The sequence below is a fragment of the Poeciliopsis prolifica genome, unplaced genomic scaffold, assembly GCF_027474105.1.
Source record: "Poeciliopsis prolifica strain line A6 unplaced genomic scaffold, Auburn_PproV2 SCAFFOLD025, whole genome shotgun sequence".
In the NCBI taxonomy this organism is placed as follows: domain Eukaryota; kingdom Metazoa; phylum Chordata; class Actinopteri; order Cyprinodontiformes; family Poeciliidae; genus Poeciliopsis; species Poeciliopsis prolifica.
The window spans coordinates 6831058-6853311 of NW_026562400.1; the positions used below are offsets into that span (position 1 = coordinate 6831058).

A 22254-nucleotide genomic window follows, 5' to 3' on the forward strand; every position below is an offset into this window, starting at 1 on the left:
TCTTGAGGTTAACTTATGTATATTTTGTTTGTTTTTTTCCAACAATGACTTCCTCCTTGCTAGAGTTTTTTTTCTTTTGTTTGTTTGTTTCTTTTGTTTGTTTGTTTGTTTGTTTTATAAAGACTCGTTTACACGATTAAAACATGCAGTTTGGAGCTTTCATAAATGTAGGAATAACATGGTGACAACATGTCTCTGAGAAATGAAAGCACCCGCAGTTTTTGTCTTTATCAGGTTAAATTAAAGACAGAAACTAAACCTCATCATTGGTGTTGTTTTACGGGAACTCGACTCACTCCTACCTGGCCGTCCTCCCTCCCTCCCTCCTCCTCAGAGGGGGGAGGTCGGAGTCGGGACTCCCTCTCCGGTGCTCAGTGTGTTACAGATGCAGCAGCGGAGCGGAGCGCCTCGCTCAACATCTGACGTTACACACGGATCTCTACACGTTTACTGGATTTGGGAATCAAACACAGTGGATGACCCCGGTGAATGAGGTGAGTCCAGGCTGGTTGTTCTTGTTAAACTTGACGCGGGTCGGTTTGAATCGGGCTCATGTGGGAGATATTTTGATTGGGAAGTTCGGGACAGCGATCACATGGTGGGACGAATTGATCCATGATCGGTAAATCGGGGTGATTCATTTTCTCTTTTTTACTTTTTGCCGTTCTGGTTTGTGATTTTTACATTGTATTTTCGTCAGATATGTAATTAATGAGATGAAGTCTATGTACATATGTTGATGGCACAGCGACCTCACTGTTGGAAGTAATTTAAGTGTTAATAAATTGTAATATATTTTTTATTTTATTTGTTTTCCTTTTTTTAAAAAAAATGTTTGTCTTTGTATGACTTATCTGACATCTTTATGGCTTGTGCCTGCAAAGCAAGAAACAAGCCATAAAGTCATACAGTACTTGCCCTGTAAAGTCATTTCTAGAGGACAGGATGGTTATGATTGGCTGTGCATATTGTCCATAAACACAAGGGCAGGACTTCAACTTGAGCCAAACAGATTTTTCAGAAAAATTGACAAGTGCATCAATATATCTTGTGCAGTGTAAACCAATCCACAGACCTTGACGCCCAGTTTAGCTGGCTGGTATGAAGAGAATGGGGTAGCTGGCTGACCCCTGCGCTCTCATTAGGGCAAATACAGATGACATGAGGCAGTAGGTTCACAGCTTTGTAGGATTGACCTGAAATATATCCATCTGCATGTAACCAAAGCTCTGTTTTCCAAGCCTCAACTGTGTGTGTCTGTACCTTCACTGCTTTTTAGTTCTTTGCTCATGCAAATAAATAACTAATTAATGCATGTTATTTCCCAGACAGAAGACTAGAAGCTTAAGTTTAAAACGACAGAAGGAAAATAGGTATGATTGTTATGCAATAGCACACTTCAAAGTGAACAGTTTCTCCTCCAAGGACAGAACCATGCGGCCTCAGGGTCCACTGTGACCCACCACAACCCGTCATAGGCAGACTTTATTTTGAATGAGTGTCAAGAGTTGGTTTGAGTGGGATCAGGAGCACAAACAACTTAGAGGCCAGACTAAACAAATCACGCGTGCCTCTAAATAGATTTATCCTGACTTTAATACGCGAGCACGTGTCGTTTTGATCGTCTATGTAATTCTGTTTGATGCAGATCATCTGCTGGGAGTGCTTTATTCTCACTTTCTTGAGAGAGAGATGATCTTTTAGTTGTGCTGAGAGACACTTCTGTGGTAAAAAATAAAGACTTGACGCAGCAATAATCTCTCCACACGGTTCTCACAGCAGCTGCTCAAGAGCTTTTGAACACATCAAGGGATTTTTCTCAGCAGATGAGTTAACCTACTTTTTTTTGACAACTTTAAAGCCTTAAGTGACAGTTTTAAACGTAAATTCTGTGTTATTTTCTTTCAGGTTCATCAATTTTTAGGCTCTTGTTAGGGTGATTTGTCTGAAGGCAGATTTATTTTGATGTCTTTGCTCTTAACTTTAACTCCATAAATTTGATTGACATTACAGTGCCTTGCAGAAACATGCATACCATTTTTGCCTTGTTATAACCACAAGCTTCAATGTATTGTACGGGTATTTTATGTAATTAGTCCATCATAAATTTAATTTAATCATAAATTTAAAGGTATTACAGTGCCTTGCAGAAACATGCATAACATTTTTGCCCTGCTTCATTGTATTTTATGGGTATTTTATGTAATTACACCATCATAAATTTAATTTACGTAAAGTGGACGTAAATTATAAATTTTTAAAACATTTTTTTACAAGACAAAATCTAAAAAGTGTGGCTTGAATTTGTAGCTTGAACTACTGCCTTTGACTAGAATATTTTAACAAATTAATTATCTTTTATTTAAACCAGGGGTTTGCAACCTTTACAATCCAAAGAGCCCTTTCTATCCTCAGTCCACCTAAATAAAACTTGAGTCACCAATTTTGTGAAAAAAGACAGCTTATAGCTTTTGATAAATATCAACTATGGGAAACATATTTAAACATAAAACCAATGAAGCGTCGAGGCAGATAAATTTTTCTTGAGGAATTTTAATAATCAAGGTACTCAAAGCAACCGAGGAATCATTACAGGCCTACTAAAATCTATATTTGATATTATATCTGTATTTAAGTACTTTCTTAATCAATTCGGACCAAAATAATTGAGTCACTTTTGAGTCCAGAGCTGCAGGTTGCACACCCCTGATCTACACTTATCAATCATAATTACGGCTATCTATATGATTAGAGTTTCAAATTTTTTGCAAATTTCAACAGGATTGTCCTGTGTTTAGCTCAATCCATGTTCCCATTAACTCTGACCAGCTTACTGAAAAAATGCACCCCACACCATGATGCTGCCACTCATGCTTTGTTCTACTTGACTCATTAAAAACTGCAAACAGGACATCTTTTTGCCATTTTTATTTTTATTTTTTGATAAAATGTTCTCTCTTCTTAACATCCAGAGTTTTAGAGCATATTGATGAAGAGCTGTCTGGGGTTGTTCGAGTGCATTCTTAATTGGTCTGATTCCAGGGGGCTGATTACAAATGGATGCCACACGTTTCAGAACATGATCCCTTTTTTTCTCCAATTTTACAATTTTTCTCTAGTTTGAATGTATTTAATAAAATACCAATTAAAGACAGTAAGGTTTGAGGTTGAGAATTTGAAAAAGTTGAACAAATAATGCAAGGAACTGAAAAATTAAATGAGAAAGACTGTAATTTTACTGGTTTCATTTTACTGGTTTCAAAGCAGCAATATGTCTGATTCCTGCAGAGCAACAACACATCTTCTATCTCCCTGAGGGAAAGGCCAAATGCAGAGAGCCATTCGCTGCAGTTTTCATCTGAGTCGTTGATGGGAGTCCTAACATCATTATCATGGCTAAATAAAGTGCTATTTATGCCTTTTTGCTTGGTTTACAGCACCAGAGGGTGCGCTGATGATGATGTTTGGGATGCAAGACAGTACTAAGAAAAACTTGCAGAAGCATGTTGATTTTATGACCCTTACACCATGCTTCTGCTTGTTTTGCTTACCCAGCCTTTTGTATCTTAATAATCAGGGGGAAAAAAGCTAATAAATGAACTTGTCAAAGACTGCACAATCTACTGCTTGCAAAGTAATGCCATAATTTTAATCCTTTTTCTTCAGTTTGACCTTTTTTTGTTGTTGTTTGTGTTGTTTGAGTAAGTATTTAATCTGATTTGTTTGAACCACATCAATGGCTGCTACAAAGAGCAAGCAGAAACCACAGAACATTGTCTGGTTTTAGTTTACAGTTGGTCACTCATGTGCTTTTTATCAGTTATATGTCAGTCAGCTCCACCACAGCAGCTATTAGGATTTTGTATGTGCCTTCCTGAACAGCACAACCATTTGAACACTGCTCTTTAGCGGAAACATTAAACATTCGCTTTGTTAGCCCCTCGGTTGTCGAGTGGCTGCATGTAAAGATCTCCAAGTTATGGTGGGAAGCTCGAGTTTCTAATTAAAGGGGAAAATGTACACTGCTAATGACATCATCTTCCCTCTGGGTACACAAAGTGTGTTTGTGTGTGTGTGTGCGTTTCAGATGAGCAGCTGGTTTGAGACACTTGACATTCAGTGCAGTGTAAAACTTCAAACACTTACAGAAAAACACCCCACCAGTCATATAATTTGAATTTACAGCTTCTTGTCGCCTATTGTGCTAAAAGTTTTTGTGGGAACTTTCTAACAACTTTAAGGAGGGGAGACTATTGGAAAAAGTGCAAGAAATTATTAAAACTTGAGCGCCACAGTTACAGTCTGCATTGATGCATTTGGTCAGAAACTATAGGTTAAAGTAATAGCCACTGTTACAAAGGACAGCTGTTTGCACACTCCAGTAAGACCTGCTATCTATTTCATAAGCTGGCATTTCTTCTATTTTGTAAACATCATGGTGTAGCATCTTCTTCACTCAAGTAACAATTTGAAGAGCAAATTTTTTTTTTCTCCCCCCTCAAAAGTTATTAAAATACTTTTTGAATAGAAACTTTCATGTGGCTTGTCTTTGTTGGAAGATTTACCATTACTGCTTGCTAGTTTGCTTCCAGAAGCTAAAATTTGGTTCAGTTGTTTGAAACTAACTTCGGGAATCTGATTGATTTTATTGCACAATTTCAGGAAAATATGCAGACTCAATAATATTCCTGAAAATAGCTGTGATGACGTGAAAAAGTATGATTATTCCTTTACCCTCCATGAGCTTTAACATCTCAATTTCTGAAACTAGACATCAGTTGGTGGTTTGAGGGAATATACATTCCATATAGTTGGCCATACATTTTATCAAGCATGCATTGCACTTGAAATGTAGCATCCTGTCAAATAATGAGTCTATTTTGTATTGATTGGGATACAAAATGGGGATTGATTGCACACAGTGACATTATGATAATGGTTGCAATTTAATATAATGTTGACCTCTACTTGTCAAAATCCTTCTCTTCTCCTTTATTCTTTGTGAAATAGCTCAAACTCAGTCAGGTTTGATGGAGAGCCTCTTGAACAGTAATTTTCAATTCTTGCTGATACTGAACTGGATGGGACTTTGACTAGGCCATTCTAACGTATGTCAATGAGAGGCAGTATCCTGCAGCATTCAGTCGTTTGCAGTTTTTAACAGGTTCTTCTCTGACCGCCCATGTTTTTTTTGGTCAACCAGCTTTTTTCCAACTCAAATGACTTTGTTTTCTCTTCTGATGGCAGTAGTATGGTGCTGACAACACCATGTTTCATTATGGGGATTGAACGCTCAAGGTGATGTGCAAAAAACTGTCTTTCTTCCCTCTTCCTCATCAAAACCAGACAGAGTTGTTTGAGTACCTGACTAATAGCCAACTTGAGCTGTGGATCTCTGGAGCTCCTCCAAAATGACCATGGTTACTTGGCTCGTTCATTGTATTATCTTGTAAATATTTTAGATGCACGTCCAGCTGCTATTATTGCATTAGTTCCATTCCCTCATGGGCTTCTGACTCAATCCATAATTCATTGTAGTCAAGAAAATCATGAAACATGATCTGACAGTTCTCCATCTCCTGACAGCCGCCATGTGAGTGGCTGACAGCTTTGAGAGAAGCCCTTCTCGCCGCTGCTCTCACATCTTTGTAATTGTTCACACCCTGACCGGCCACCGCTGTTGCTCTGCCACGTCACATCAATCTCAGCCGTAGCATGCTGCGTCCATTCATCCGTGAGGAAGATGGCACCGAGCTGGACATCCTTTTCCACATAGGATGAGCCGGTGGATGCGGCTTCACTGATTTATCCACGTGTTTTCGGATTCTGACAGAAGCAAAGAGAGGAGAATGGGACGAATGGAGGGTTCTCTTTCGGCTGCACTTGGGTGCAGTTTGAGGCAAAGCAGGTCGGCTGATCGGTAATGAGAGAAGACAGCTGGCTGGTTCAGTGGAGGCTAACGGCTAAGCGTAAATGGCAGTGAGGAGGAGGAGGAGGAGAGCTTGGTTTAGGGTCTTTCTGAAGGAGTTTCTGGATGTTTTAATTTTGTTGCCGTTGAAGATTTTTTGAAGTGGTTAGGGTTGTTTTAGGAAGATAAAATCATTTAAAATATAAAAAGAAACAAGTGTAGATTGGTTTTAATTTGAAGAGTCTTATTTTGTATCTTCTTACTCTAAAGTTTATAGAAGGCAATTACCGTATATTTATGCATCATTTCCTGCATAAAGAAGGCTGATTTTAACCAAAATGATGATCAATGTTGAGACTTTATGCGGTGTTGATATTTAAACCAATGTTTCTCAAATTTCTCAAGTTCTGACCCTCAAAATTACCTGAGCATAGATATAAAGCCTTAACTTGGATGAACTATGCAACCTTGCTGATAAACTCATTAAAAACAGTGTATTGATGACTCAAACATCCACAATAGTCATTGTGACTTTTGAACAATCCTTCATCCTGTGCAAGCCTGTGGCAATAGTGGAGAAGAACACCTTTCTTTCATCTTTTTTTTTAAAACTCCATCCGAACCAGGAGCAGTAAACTTGTAGAGGTCTAAGACAGGAATGGGAAGATACAGAGGCATTTGGTCAAGAGTACTTTCTGTGGGAAGAAAAAGAGAGCGGAAGGATTTGAAAATATCAAATAGACATATTTATTTATTTGTAAGGAATGTAAGTGCTAGTATCAATAATTTTAAGACTATTTAAAATAGTTTCTTCTGAATGAATGATTGACCGAGAGTTTGAATCTCATGATCAGACCTCCTGCTTTGCACACCACTAGTCTGAACTAACTCACAACAACTGAAACTGTAAAGTATAAAGCTAAATTTGGGAAACATGGTGTCAGCCACAAATATTTGCTTTATTCATTTGAGTATGTTTACTCTTTTCTAACATTTTTAGTTATCTTTTAGAGCCGCTGGAAGTTGATGTTTATGTCCTACAGTGAACTCAATGTGCTGCAGTAAATATCTCATCCTGTACATGAATATTTTGTTGTTTGATTATTTATTTGTTGTTTTTTTTTTTAATCTGACTCCTCATCAGTGTTCAGAAGACAGAACTTTGCTGTAAACTGTGAATAGTCATGGTTCTGTTTAATTAAACTTTCAGCCGTGTCCGATGAATTTATTCAAATAGTACCCGTTCGCTGCTGATGCAGCAGATGAGCTGCATTAGTCTTTTCTCTGTTAAGCTTTTAATAATTAATAACCAAGCTTAACCGGTGCATCATAATTATTTAGTTATGATTATTTTATGTCTCGGCGAATCATCAAAAATGTAAAAGCCAGGCTTAGAAGAATGTAAATGTGCCACACAAAAATCCACTGCACTTTAAAAAAAAACATGGCTTTTCCCTGATAAATCTTGATTGACTAACTGCCCTTTGCTTCTCCAATTAAGTATATTTAGGAAACTTTTTCATATAAAAAGATAAGTGGAACATTTTATGAGCTCTGAAGTCAAGCCTTTTAGAACTGCTCTGTTGAGTGGATGCTGAATCAATGCTGACACATTTAAAGTGGTGGAGTGTTGTTCCACAGAGGGAGGGGCTGGACGGGCTTCAGCAGGGTAGTCACAGATTATCCAGAGTTTGGAGACACAACTGGAGCAGCTTTGTCCCCCGAGTTTCTCCAAACAAGCCCTATCACAAACATTCACAAGTCAGTGCTAAACTTTTTACAACTTGCAACACGGACGCGTATTCAGAATAATGCGGCAAAAGTAGTGAACGTGCCTTTTGGCGCGTTTGCGTGAATGAGATGTTTTCTGCTTTTACTTGCTCTGATAGAGAGGAACAGGTGTGTGCTTTAGCACCACTGACTACATTCTGCTGCTGCTTTCTGCAAGCAGGCGTCCTGCTTTAGCATCTTTTAGGACTCTTGTTGAGTCTGACACAAGTGAAAAAGTGTGAGAAATGTCCTGAATGTGTGAAATAAAACATCTGGCTGCATGCCAGACAGCGGCGTCTCTCTCAAGGACTCACACCAGCAGACCCTAATGAATGTGTGTGAGAACAGAGCTTCATAATTTAAGACTCTGGCAGATTGAGGGATGTGCCTGGATGTATGCCTCTCCATTGCTCTCTATAAACAACCTCAGGACAGTAAATTCACGGTCACACGTAGACACACACTGTGATCACTGTGGTCACATAAGCCAGGCTGCATGCTGGGGGAGCGGGAAGGGGTGCAGCGGCCGTGGTCGTAATTTCCAAAACAATGCTGTCTAGAGCTGCTGCGCCTGCTTGATGTGAGTCAGATTTAGATATGCTGTGTACAAACTTAGCTTCACCTCGCTGCACTTTGTTCCCCTTTTACTACACAGCCTCTTCCCACACACAAATGTCACAAACATAGTTCTCCATATCCAAAGACTGGGAGTGTGACACACTTAAGTTTTGCCTGTGCCACACACTCAATTATTTAGTTAACCTCATGTGGAGAGAGGAAGAGAGCTCCATGCAAAAGGAACACCAAATTTCTTACAATGGCAGATGTGGGCAAAGCTCTAAAAGTAGCAATTTATGATTTGTCTTTCATTAATAGCATATTAATAATAGATTGATATATTTTCTGAATTAATCTATTTGATTTTATATGAAATTTTTATTCAGTCTTGAAAAGTGTTGAGTCTTGGTAGGTTCCAGGTCTGGATGTGTATTGGAGAAAAAAAAAAAAACAGATTCCATATTTAAAACATAGCCTCTGTAAAACTGATGGGAATTTAAAAATAAACATGTGTGCTTCACAGATTTAGCAGTGCAGCAAAAATATTTGCATAAATCTGGAAACCTCATTGTCAAAAAGTCTGAAATTCAGACATGTTTTACATTAGCTTCCCTCAAGCTCAAGTTTAATTATGGAACATTCTTTTTAACAGTTTATTATCTATATGCATTTAAAATAACTATTCTGGTTCAATATTTACATTTCAGATGAGGTTTTGCTTGACTGTAAGCACTGAGCTTGTGCAGCAGTCTTTAATTATGTAAAAGAGAATGCTTTGCAGTCATCTTTTTTAAAGACACTTGTAAGGTCTAAATTGTCCTTCTGCATTAGATAAGCCATGTTAGCAGGTATAAATCTTTGTACAAAACTAAGTATTCTACTTTTAGAATTTGTTGAATTGCCCAAGTGTTTAGTTGTTCACTCATTTTCAGTGAGGTCAGCACAGAATCATAAAGATATGGAGGCACATTGAGGCAGACAGAACTGCTTTCATGCAGATCTTCGAGGAGAGATAAATTGGTCCCTCGTTTCAGCTTTATAAAGCCTCTGAACCTCATGTGTCAATTATGTCATTTTCAATTTCCTTTGTATCAACTCATGCCATGCCGTTACATAAAAGTGGCATTAAGCTGGTCGTTAATGTGGAAACATTGGCGTGCAAAGAGTAAACACTGACTTCTCTTTTAAAAAGCTTTCGGTGGAAAAAAACAAACACTGACTAATAAAACTTTATCCGCCAGCACAGGAGTGTTCAGTAATCTACAGTAACACCACCCTTCCTAAGCCTTGAAGTAAGGACAAACTTGACCTAGCAATAAAAGCAAGAATAAACATGGACACTTTATCAAAAAGCTTATCAGAACAAGCAGTGGTGTGGTGCTATGGAATCAGTAAGGTTAGCTGTAGCGCTTAAGGTTGATGACCTCTGGAGTATGCAGTCAAATTTTTAGCAGATATTACACCAATAGTGTAATTACACCAATAGTGGTCTGCAGCTGCAGATCAGGATGCAAAGTATTTATTTTATTTATCATACTAATAGATTTTGTATAAACCAAAACATTATTATTATTATTATTATTATTTCTGCAGTTTTAAGTTGAAAATATGGATTGGTTCACTGCTTCACTGTTCAAATTGTCAGCATGTGAGAATAGAAATGTTTGGTCCACTGAAACCTCAGCTGTCACAATGATAATTTGATCTGAATGACAAAAGAGCAGCCACAGTGAGTTAAGAGCCCATCTTGTCGATTTTACGGTTTCAGAAGGAGGTCTATTCAGATCGGGGGTCTGTTAAGTCCTCCCAGGTGGCCCTCCTGCTGTTCCACATGAGTGTGGAGCCAAAGACACAGTGGCTTACGGAGCCTTTGTGTCTGAGGGGAGACAGTAGCTTATGTACCCTATGGCTCCATCTCTTTAGCTTTAATTGTCACAATGTTGTCCTTTTCACTACCTGACTAATGAGGCAGAGAAGCCAGATCACTTAACTCTGAACATGGAGGACGACCATTGTCCTTGGTCATTAATAATGCAGAAAAAGGGGGACATGTCTCTGTTAGGGGAGCACAAGATTACACCATCTTCTTTCTTCAACGTACTCCTTTGCAGATTTTCTTAAGTTCACTGTCTTCATTCTATTATGTCAGTGGAGAATATTTGCCAGAGTGAAAAGGAATCAGGATGTTGGCAAAGATTTTGAAACTCAAAAGTTTGAAACTTTCATTGTGAATTTTTATTAGGAAGTTTCAGGGAATTACTTGAGAATTAAGGACGATTCAATTGAATTGCACCATATCCAAACATTCTGGTTTCCCACAAAAAAAGACACAGAAAGACACATATAAACATCATAAAACAATAGATTTCAACAGATTTATTTGTGAGATGAACTTTACCAAGTTTTTTACAAGACAGGAATGCGGAGGAAAAAATCTACTCAGATTAAGAAATTTTGTTAGTTGATACTAAAAGACCTATGCACTATTTCACATGAAAAGATTCCATTCCCTACTCCTAAAGAAAGTCGAATTCAACAAGAAACTCAAAATACTATCTCATCTTGGGCCTCTGCAACATCCTCCATGTTCACTTCCTGCACCTCGCACTCTGGTGGCCAATTTCTCATTTCACATTTGTCAGCCTATTGTGAAGCTGTGTGTGTGTATTCCCAAATTTTCTCCCAAATTTATGTCAATTCAGATGGAAAGTTATGAATTTACAGACCTGGCAGAGGAACTTTTATCGACCTTTTCCTCAAAGGTCAAATGTCTTTACTCTGGGAATACCTCGTCTGCTTATTTACAGGTTCTCCTCTCGTAAAACAAACACTTCCTGAATTTTCCTGTGTTTGTCTAATTTTTCAGGAGAAATTATCTGCCTGCTTATACCTGGCAGCATAACTCACGACAGAATCTAAACACAGCCCATGTGCTTCCTCTTGGGTCAAATCTACGTGGCACAAACAATGCAGCTGATAAAATTGAAAGGCCACGCTCCCTTCCCTTTACACGTCTCTGTTGGAGCCGTCTGGGTTCCTTGATGTGGGATGACAAAAACCATCTGTTTTTTCTTAAGCTGTGCTGGAGGTAGGTATACGCCTTCCTTGAGGACTTGGCCAAAACAGAGAGGACCTAAAGGGAGGAAAGAAAGACAGAGATGGACAATGCAGTTTAACTAGCGGAAAAAGGAAAACAATCTGTAAGTTTAACAGATTGTTGCTGGAAATTCAGAGGTTTGTTAGTTTGGAGATGACTTTAGGTTCAGAGACCTTATTTATCAAATAATAACCATGTTGTATAGTGGAAATCGCCAAATACTTTATTGCAGGACTGTCAATTTATGTCCAGTTCTAGAATAAACTCCAGCAAAGAACAGAACAAGTTGCTGAGAGATGCTTTTGGCTTTTAGCTGACCAATGTATGCCAAATTTGATCAATTTAGGAATTTCTTTGTTTGTCCTGAAATACTTTATTGTATTTTCATACATTTATCTAACATGTTGGGAAAGTATATCTTTCTTACCTGCAGCTGGAAAATCTACTGGAAAGTGAATTTACAAGTGATTTTCAAGCTTACAATAGGAGTGTGCACAATAATAACTTTGGTAAGGATAATAACAGAGATGCTACTGATCTGTTCCCTGTGACAGACTGTACAATTTATTAATGCAATAGAATCACATAAATGGAAAGAAAGTCTTAAAAGAGGACAAGGAGACTTATAAAAACCGCTTCAAACTAGAAAAGAAAGACACTGGTCGTAGCAACAGCAGTGCAGGATTTTATTTTGGTATCAGATACTGTTCCATATTTGTTGTTGCTCCTTTTTGGTCCAGAAAGTCCTAAATCGACAATCAGTGGGTTTGTCACACTGCAGGAGCATCGATCAAAGGCAGGCTTGCAAGTTGTTAGAAGCAAATATATTAAGGAACAAAGAATTATTCAAGACTTTTATTAAGACTTGCCCTTAATTTCAAAGTGATAACAGACTTAAGTATGCTCTTGTTCAGGTCTGTTTCTGAAATATTCTCTTCCCTGAAGAGTAGTAGTTCTCCTTCATATGGAAACTGTTTCCATATTTGTTGATCTTTATTTATTTTTTTTAAAAAGAGAGTACTTGTGTTTTGTTGATCACAGTATGACTCTAATGACCTCCTGACTCATTAGGAAGTCGGTTGCTAAAAAAAGGTGAACACATCCAAAGTTTAAACAGATGTAGCCCTGATACATAAAACACTTTTAACACAATACATTTTGGGACAAAAGCTTTTTAAGATTTACTTCAGATACTGAAACAGTAAAAGGAGCCAGACAGGGAAACAGATTCAGAGAAAGGTCAGGCATGTGTTTACAAGAAGTGAGGGAAATGAGAGGGTAGAGACGGTAGGAGAGTGCAGGGAAAAGAAGCTAGGGCGGTGTTAAGAAGGAAAAGATGGGGGCGGTGTTCACTGTAGAGATGAGAGTAGAGGGAAAGGGTTCAGAGGTTAATGACAACCTACAGCGGGAGACAAAGGAGGTCATGAAGCACAAGAGAAATTCAAAAGCAGTCTCACGCTTTTCACAAGCTTTCAGATCACAAGAGTATGGGCTGGGTACTAATTTGGCTCATTATGGTCAATGGAGCTAATGGGGCCCCATTGTTCTCCATTTGTGTGTGCGTGTGTGGGTGGGTGTACTGAGTGTTTTTCTTGCATCATTTAATCAGTATTTTCGGGAAACATCTGTCTGTTAACGTGTCCAATAATTAACAGTTTTCAGTAAGACTTAAATGTGTGATTAGAAAGTTAGCACTTTGAACAAGCGATGACATCTAAATGTGATGGATTCTCTTAATTCTCTTCATGTCAGATTCAGTGATTGTCATTTGCATAACAAATACAGCAACAACATTCATTGGAATTTGTGAAAGCACTGATCTAACCAGAAATATTGAAGCTGCTTCATTTTAGGTGGCAGACATGATCCCAATTGAGTTGAATGAAGCAATACAGCCATATTGCCACTGGCTACAGGACATGGCAGGATGATTAAGGTTTTCTGTTATCAAAAGGTTATTTTCAAATGATCACTGAATGATTTATGTTTGCTACTTTCAGTATTAATAAGTTGTATGTGTTTACATTTTTAGTCATTTACAATAATAATTTCAGACTCTGCTCAGTCTTGTGTTTTGATACGATCAGAGTAAAATCAGTTGTTGCACTGCAAAGGAAAGTCTGTTCATCAATACCCCCAACACCCAAAACTTGAACTGTAACCCCAGTCCCACTTCCTCCCCCTTTTCCACTCATTTTTCTTGCCTCATGCCAAGCCCTGTCTCCTTTTTTACCTCCACACCTGTCGTGAGAAATTTCTCCCGGAACTCTGCCTAAACAATGGTTGGCTTTCCCGAGTTCCAACATCTGGAAAAGCTAACCAGCATGCCAGGGCCCCTATTCCTCAGGTAATTTACAGTGGCATGCCATTTGACAAGCTCTGCAAGGGGCGTGGAGGCTGAATGAAGTAGATTATGGTGAAACTTAAGCTCTTCTTCTAAAGTTTCAGCAGCACTTATTATTTAGTGGTAGCTGAAGAGTAGTTATACATAAAACAGTTAGATATAGAAAGCTTTTCATATGAAAGTGTGACTATTTCAGCAGGCTGGTTATATTTACATTTTTTAGTTTTTTTTATGTATGAACAAAAAAAAAAAAAAAATCAGCATTGATATGAAAGGTCTGGTAGTTGTGCAATTACCTGTCCTTTGTTTTCAATTGGTCATAAATGTAAAACAGTTTGAAATAGTTTTCTGTCTTAGGTACAAGTATGCTGATGCAACACAATTATTTTGAGGAATAAATAAATAAATTAAGGCTGCAGTTTCTCCAGGCAGCTTTGATTCATTTAAATGTGCTATGCATAAGATGCATGACTCATGCATTATTGAGCACAGGCTGCACTTCTTTAAAGCCAGTGATGTTCAACTTTAAGAGAAATTAGCTAAAATCAGTGCTATGCAGCAATCAAACAATAAAATCTGACAGCGATCTGATTGGTGGGCGTTTCATTGATCATTAAAGGTTTCTTTGCTCCTTCTTCTTCTGGTAATATGGCATTGGAACAAACAACACAACCCACACACAGTTTGTGTTAGGCATTTTTAGGAATTTATATTTGGTTATGATTGCTACCTCAATTTGTTGCACAACTTAATGAAGAATAACATGTAAGAAGAAACTATCCCACTTCAGACAAAAATTTAATCCTCCGTCAATATTGACGGAGGATTAAATCAAAATTTTAAGCAAAAGGTATTGATGGAGCGCTGAATACTGAATTACATATTAAAAAGCAGAAAAACACTTTACAGGCCTGATGTGCAGAGCTTTGTTGGTACAATACTTTATGCCATGATGTGGTTTTATTTTTCTTCGAGTGGCAGCTCTGTGCTTCCTCAGTTTGATACATATCTTGATACCTAAAACATTCTGACTTTGAGATGGGGGAGTTCCACGTTTTCCTGTCGGATGTGTCATGTAGATTATTATAACAATGAAATGTGAATCATTTTCCTTGCTGTTTTTGTTTCATTTGTTGAGAAGGAAAAACTGAAATAGCTGCTGATAACATTTGAAGGTGACTTAAGGAAAATTAAACCCAACAATAATGGCTTTCCCTCTGTCATGCAGAAGACAATGAGCACCTTTCTCCCTATTTGGACCACAAACCACCTGTGAATTTGGGGTTCTGGTTTCCAGACACTACCACTTATTAAGTTGTCTATTTGCCCGGAACTGACACACACACACGCAGACACACACACAACTCAGGTGAAAAACTAGAGCAGACATGCAAATACCCATCGCTGCATACACATCCAGACCAACATGTACACAGACACATGATAACCGTGCTTGAGTTTTTTCTAGCTAAATATACTCCTTCTGCAGAGTCTAGCCTGTTATAAGCATGTACAACCCGCTTTTTACCCTCTCAAATGCAAAAGCAGCATGAAATTGATGTAAAATATAATAGTGCAAAATATGGTGACATTTAGGGAAACAGTATAATCTGTTTGTTTTAGTGTCCAAAAATGAAGAGCGTTGAGGCTGAAACAGTTGGTACTTTGGAGGTGTCTAGCTTCATTTAGAAATATTTAGTGGCTTTAAATTACAGCAGTCTGACTATAGTTTTCTGATCTGATTTTTAAGACATCAGTTACACTGGCTTGTTTCAAAATGTAATATATTGTTTGGCAACATCTCTGCCTGTAAAGTTTATTTTAGTCTATTAACTGTAGCAAGCAGCTGAATTGGTGCCAAAACAGATTGTCTCAGTCCGAAAGATAAAAATAGCTAAAACAAACGACTCCTCAGAATAAGAAAAGGTGTGGCTCGCTTCCTGTGCAAAAACAGAGAAAAGATAGAAGCAGTCATGCCATCATCCCTTCTGGACAACAGAGTCCATATTCGGTTTATTTTCAGTCACAATTCATCCTATGTTGAGGCTGACGTGCAAGGACTTTTTATATTTTATTTATATACACGCCTGATAGTAATTAAAGGCTCAAATATGTCAGCTTCATATCTCTGCCTGCTGCAGTCATGCAACTCCTTCTGGTTTTAAATGGGTACAGTCTGAGCAGAGCTAAAGGGACTGCTGTCTTTTCAGCCATCTGGTCTCTGCTGCCTGCCCCAGAGAGCAGCATATCAAACTAAAACCACTCTTTCTCTCTCCCCGTCTCTCCCAGGGGTCTTCACAGCCGAGGTTAGGACAAGGACACGATCTGCTTCTTCTTCACCTGCCCATCATCGAACCAAGTGCCTTGGTGCCGGCCACCGTCAGGTCATCTCATCTGGGACGGGTGCCAAACAATAAGTCTTGACCTGCTGCCCCTGAGAAGATCTGCACTCAACAAATATTTGAGGCCATTATATCTCATTTCACCGGCCAGCCACCACCAAGAAGATCAACAGTGAAGGGTGCAGTTAAGAGACGAAACGAGAGAAGCGAAAAGAGGGGGAGGAAGAAGAAACCCTTTCAAAGTGCACCCCTGCCTATTTCTGCCACGCTGTGGGCAGGGAGCATCTTATTTGGGAGCTCTGCTGGCTGACAAAAAAAGCATGTCTCCATTGCCTGCCTGGTCAGATGCCTGGGTAAATACTAGATAGAGATATCAATTAGTCTGAGTTCTTCCACCGCCCAACAAAGAGACTGTGAGCTATCTATAGAAAACAGCAACAAACTTGGACTTTGCGGTCACTTGAATTACCACTTCTTCATAACCCTTTCAGAAAGTTTTGAGAGCTGTGAGAAACAAGAATGAGAGTCGCTGCAATTTTTTACTTTTAGAAACTTCTCCAAAGCCAACAACAGCTCACTGTGGGGACCGGAAGCTCGGAGCCAGTTTAGAAACTGCAGTTTTGATGTCTTTCCCTGCTCAGTAAAGTAACATGAAACCCCTCACTCCAATTGGGTCCCCCTCTCCTCTGAGGCTGCTCAACAAGGGTCCTGATTACCTGCGGAGGCAGATCGACGGTGGGGGTCACGGTCGTTCGGTCAGCGCTGTGGAGAGGCTTGAGGCTGACAAAGCCAAATATGTCAAGAGTCAGCAGGTGATCAACACCAAACAAGAACCTGTGCTTGTTCCCTGTGCCACGCCACCTCCACAGCCTCGGAGAGCCATCTCTGTACCCGGGAGCTTGACCCCTCGTTCTTCTCCGCGACGGTCATGCAACACCCCCTTCTCTACTCTCTCTGGCTCCTTCACCTCAAAAGACGAAAATGAAAATGATGATGCCAGAAAGGAGAACAGACGAACTTCTATTGACATCAAAACACACAACAGGAGCAATGTGAGCAAAGTTATGCTTCCAAGCCCCAGGACGCCTGGAATTAACAGCCTGGTAGCGCCACACAGTGCCCCAGTTCTCAGAAGGAGTACAGGCAAGCGCATGCTGAGGCCAGACTCCCTGTTAATATACAGGCAGAAGAAAGAGTGCAAAAGCCCCAACAGGACCACAATGGGAGAGAACAATAACATAGAGTTGAAGGGATATAGTTTTGTACGTCGCCTCTTCCAGGGTTCAATGAGAGAAAAGAGTGGCGGAGGAGAAAGAGTTCAGAAGATGGTGATAGGTGACGAGAAAGCACCTTCACGGGATGGGGACTCTAGAATGTCTTGGACCAACGACAAAGATGTTACAGATGCAGGACCAATGAGTCGAAGGTCAAGCAAGATGGACCAAGAACGCACCCCAGAGTCTATCCAAAGTACGGGTTTGAACTGCACATTAGAAAACACAAAAAATGGTTTTATTAATGGCGCCACTGAACAAATAAACATTAGACATGATGATGAGAGTGATCCATGGAAGCGTGCCTCCCCAATGCCACAGAGAAGGCAGTTTGGAGAACTGCAGCGCTCCAAGTCAGACCTGCGTTTGCGCTGTTCGGTAGCTTTATCAGAGCAGGAGCATTTCTTTGACTTCTGTGGACTGGACATGGACATGATAGAGCGTCTGGGCCGGGAGAATTTCCTCTCTTATGCCAGCTCAATTGACACGCTTTCCTTGGCTCTGCGGAGTGTAGGAGGGGACGGCTGTGGTGGCTCAGAGCCCAGTGAGTTTTCCCGTCACTCAGGAGATGGACTGTTTCAGGAAGAACTGGCAGAGCAGCTTCCCACTGGCGTGTCCATCATCGAGAGAAATGCCCGTGTCATTAAGTGGCTGTATGGGTGCAAGAATGCAGTTCAGGAAGGACCCAAAGAGTCAACTGTATAGTATGAGGATTGAAGATTTGCAGTTGGAACCAGAAGTTTACATACACTGTGCACTGTCTTTATATTTCCCTAACATTTGATTTGTATTTTGCCATTCTCTCAATAGCTTGCAGGAAGTTTGGCCCATTCCTCCTGACTGAACTGGTGTCAGTGGATCGTTTTTGTTGGCTGCCTTGCTTGCAGCAATCCTAATTGACATAAAACTGGAAAAGTTTAGTATGATTCCATGTCAAACAGTGAAGATAAATATCTTTTGTATCAAAACATCTGGTTTCAACTGCATGTGCCATGGAATGCTAAAAGTTTATTTTCATATAAACTGTAAGCCAGAGTTTAGGTGTATTCTTAAAAGTACCAATTAAACTAATTAGTTTTGCTCAATAATCTATAAACTAGGTAAAGGAACAAATAGCTTTTCAATTTGAACAGTTTTCAGGCATTAATACAGGATCCATACACCAGAGGATTAGATTAACGTTGAGCTGACAGATGACTTCTTCAACACCAAATGCCGGTGTTGCAGTCAAGACCACCTAACCCGAGACCAAGACAGAATGTACAAAGACCGAGACAAGACCAAGACTATTAGGGTCCAAGACCGTGTCAGGATTAAGACCAGTGCTACATGACACAATAAAATGTGAAATATGATCAAAATTCCTAAACAATTTGATCTGAAAGATTTACATTCCCATAAAAAACACCTAGATATTAAATACTCAGAGCTGGAATATATGTAAACTATTAGTAGCAGAACAAATTCTTTGCTCTGCTTATCTAAAAAGATAATGCCCTGGGCATTTGCCCGTATCGTTCATGCCAGAAGTCACTGCTGACTGCACCATGAAACATCGCAATTGAGACAATGCCCTGATGGTAAACAACGCTCAACTGTGATCACTGACCAAAGAGCAACAAGAAATAAATAACCAAACACAAGGTGCTCACCATGACTGCTCTCACCCTCTCTCCCACTGCATGAAGCCAGGCAGCACAATGCCATGAAGTCCAAGGCAGCAGTCATTTCAGCTGCCACTTTGAACGAAAACAATCAATGAGCAATGTGCATGCTCTGTATGCTTTTTTGCTCTTGTGTTTTATTGATTTGCTAATTAAATAAATATCAATGTATATAATTAAATAAAAATAATGATAGCTACTACAGCGCACGCAGAGCATTACAAGAGCAAAGAACAACTGTCAGTGAGGCTCCGGTCCTGTCTTTTTAGTAAAGAGAAGTTCAGAAGACTCGGATTGTTCGTGAATGTCTCATCACTACTTTGCAGACTTTTGGACACAGTCAGACCAAGACCAGTCTAGAAAACTACAACACTGCCAAATGCTAATGTATTTCTTGTATTACTTGTACTGTATATGTATATTTTTTGTTTTTTCTTAAGTTGTGTGGTAAATACTAAAGAACCATCAGTCGGTTCTTTAGTATTTACCTCACAACTTACTCATTAACACTAACAATAGCTTTCGTATATTTATTGCGAGCTTAAAATTTAGCACGTAGTTGATTAGCTCAAAGGGTGATGCAGTTAACAGGTCTTATGTCTGGAATTTGTTGAACTTTTACATATTTCTTAAGACGATTTTGAAAAACTCATCTGTTCAACTGAAGTTACTAGAGCTTCATAATGCAAAACAACAGCATTTATGTATCTGTTTTGTATTTCCTTTGAACTAAAATCAGCATTACTGGCATTCCATGGCATATAATTACCTTTAGTTCCTCTACTGTAGAACAGCTGATAGTTTCATCTTGTCAGATTTAAATGTTGTATTTATAGAATCTAGCGACTATTTGTATGAGTGTGAACTGTCCTTACTCTCCCAGTGTAGCTTGATAGTATCAGTGGGTGAGTGATGTGGACATTATCCTTTACATTTCAAGCTTCTTTTCAGTATTTTTTATTTTGTTTTTGGCAGAACTGGATTCTGAGCAGACTTGAATTCCCCATGTAACCCATCAAAAGGCACATAGATGTTTGAAACATGCTTACAGGTTGTTACTCTTGACAGTAATGCTCCCTCATACTGAGTAATTTAAAAACCACTAAGCTATATTTTTCTTTGTAAACAGTGATTGTGTGAGAGTGAAGTGAACTGTGTACCTCATTTGAATCTGTCCCAGTTGAGTTTGTTTCTTTTTCTTTATTTTTTTTCTCTTACAATTTTCGTCCTTAAACGCAGGCGTTGGAATAAACTCGTGAGACGCTCCTGTGGGGTGTATGATTGCACTGAACTGGACAGATCGAGGAAATTAGAGAGTGTAAAATTCACCAGGATGTTTAACACTGAGCTGGTTTCAGAAGAACATCAGCATCCAGAACAACTTTAAACGATGTTTGGCCGTATTAATATTTTATTTTACTTCATTTATTTGAACTGCTTACAAAGGTCAAGAAAATTATTAAAGTTGAGATCAATGCATTTCACACCAGTATAGTGACTATTATGTAAGTTTCTGATTCATTAACCATAATACACATAGAAAACCTGGGTTAATATTCCACCCTGTAAAGACTTTGAACTGGAATCCTACAAACTAATTTGTACAACTCTGAAAAGAGGCAGAAGTTGTTGTAGGGATGTTGTAGGGAGTCACTTTCACCAACTGCTAGTTTACAGATGTTTAACCCATGCAGCTGGTCCATGAAAACATGCAGGGGAGGACTAACCAACTTTCCTCCCACTGATAAGCACAGATCCTACCTCACTTCATCCATTTCTCACTGCGTCACACTTCCCTGAAAGGTCATTCCCATTTCTTGCCCTGGAAGATGCCACTGTAATCTGTTAAAGTATGTGGAGGTTAGCCTGCGAGGACTCATGGACTGAGTGCTAACCAAAAATGATGGGCTTAGTTTATTTATACATGTCCTAAATTAAAACTTGTAGCCTTGATGTTTTTCTGTATTTGTCACAAGCATGACACACTTCTGAAACTGCTTTTACATAGACCTATTTTTATTGCATGTTTACAAAGTGGCTCTAAAATTTGGTGTATATGAGAGAGATTTTTTTTATTCCAAAAAGGTTTTGTGTATGATGTACACTGCTAATAAAAACAGAAAAGTGAAACCAAGTGTGTTGTCTTTCACTGTTATCTCTTACATTTATTTCACAGGCATTATACAGCAAAATCCACACTATGAAACTTTAAGCTTTACAGTTTTACATGGACATCACTTTTAGAAATCTTACGGAGTACATCTAAAAAAATAATATTGTGTAAAATGCAATATTTCTTACCAGTCACCTCAGACAGTGAAACTCATATTCTGTATCAGTGGTGTCCAAATTTGACCCTCAAGGACGGACTTTGGGCACCACTGTTCTATATATTTCCCAAATATAGACTGATAAATTCCAAGCCTTTGTTTCTTTTAATTTTGATTATAATGATTTTTAGATAATGAAAATTCAGTGTCTCTGATCATCTCACTGAAGTAATCTGGACTTCAATTGCACCTACACAGTGTGTCATACACCGATTGCCACAGCACATTTATGCAGTCATTTGTGCAAGAGGAGGCCAAACCAAGTATTTAGTGCACAGAAGCCTGACATTTGTGCTTGAAACATCCATTTTTTATTGGACTAATGTGAAATTCTGATTTTCGGAGACACTGAATTTTGGGACTTCTTAACATAGACATAATAATTGTTAAAATTGTAAATAAATAAAGGCTTAAAATATTTTAGTCTATTTGTAATGAATCTATCAAATAATTGTTTTACTTTCTGGGTGACTGGGAAGAAATCTAGCACTTTTACGCAATATTTTTTGAGAAATATCAGTACATGGTAATTTGTAGGTTACACATGTTATCAAAAAAGTGTTTTATATAAGTTTTGCATATGGCATGTAAACTTTAACATCTAGTTAATCACACTAGATGTTAATGACATGTGCATTTTGTCTCAGCACAGTCTGACCCTTGACTCTTTTCCCAAGCCTTCAAATCGCTTCATAAAATTTTATTTTTCACATTATCTCAACAGGCTGGGCGCTAATCCTTTTAGCATTCCCTGCATAGCATGGTGTTTGGAGAGCTGCAGCAGGTTGAGCTGGAAGACAAGGAGGCCTCTGTGTGGCCTGATGCTACATCTGGGAGCAAACCCTCCACCCTGTCTGCAGCCTCCTCCTGACACTCTTTGTCCCCTCTCTGAGTCAGTCGTTGTTTTCAGACATTCCAGCTCAACATGGCTGGCTAGAAATCTTAGAGGTATATCTGATCATTCCAT

General features: G+C 38.9%; 1 protein-coding gene across 1 annotated transcript; it reads left to right on the forward strand.

Annotated features, from left to right (window-relative positions):
* Positions 1 to 388: 388 nt before the first annotated feature.
* Positions 389 to 21082, forward strand: fam110d (family with sequence similarity 110 member D). The gene is made up of 2 exons (XM_055047186.1): positions 389 to 494; positions 15967 to 21082. The coding sequence occupies exon 2, from the start codon at positions 16670 to 16672 to the stop codon at positions 17996 to 17998; it is 1329 nt and encodes a 442-aa protein (XP_054903161.1). The 5' UTR covers positions 389 to 494; positions 15967 to 16669; the 3' UTR covers positions 17999 to 21082.
* Positions 21083 to 22254: the final 1172 nt, after the last annotated feature.

Excerpts from the sequence above, each read along its gene's own strand:
- fam110d (XM_055047186.1), top strand. The coding sequence starts at position 16,670 with ATGAAACCCCTCACTCCAATTGGGTCCCCCTCTCCTCTGAGGCTGCTC.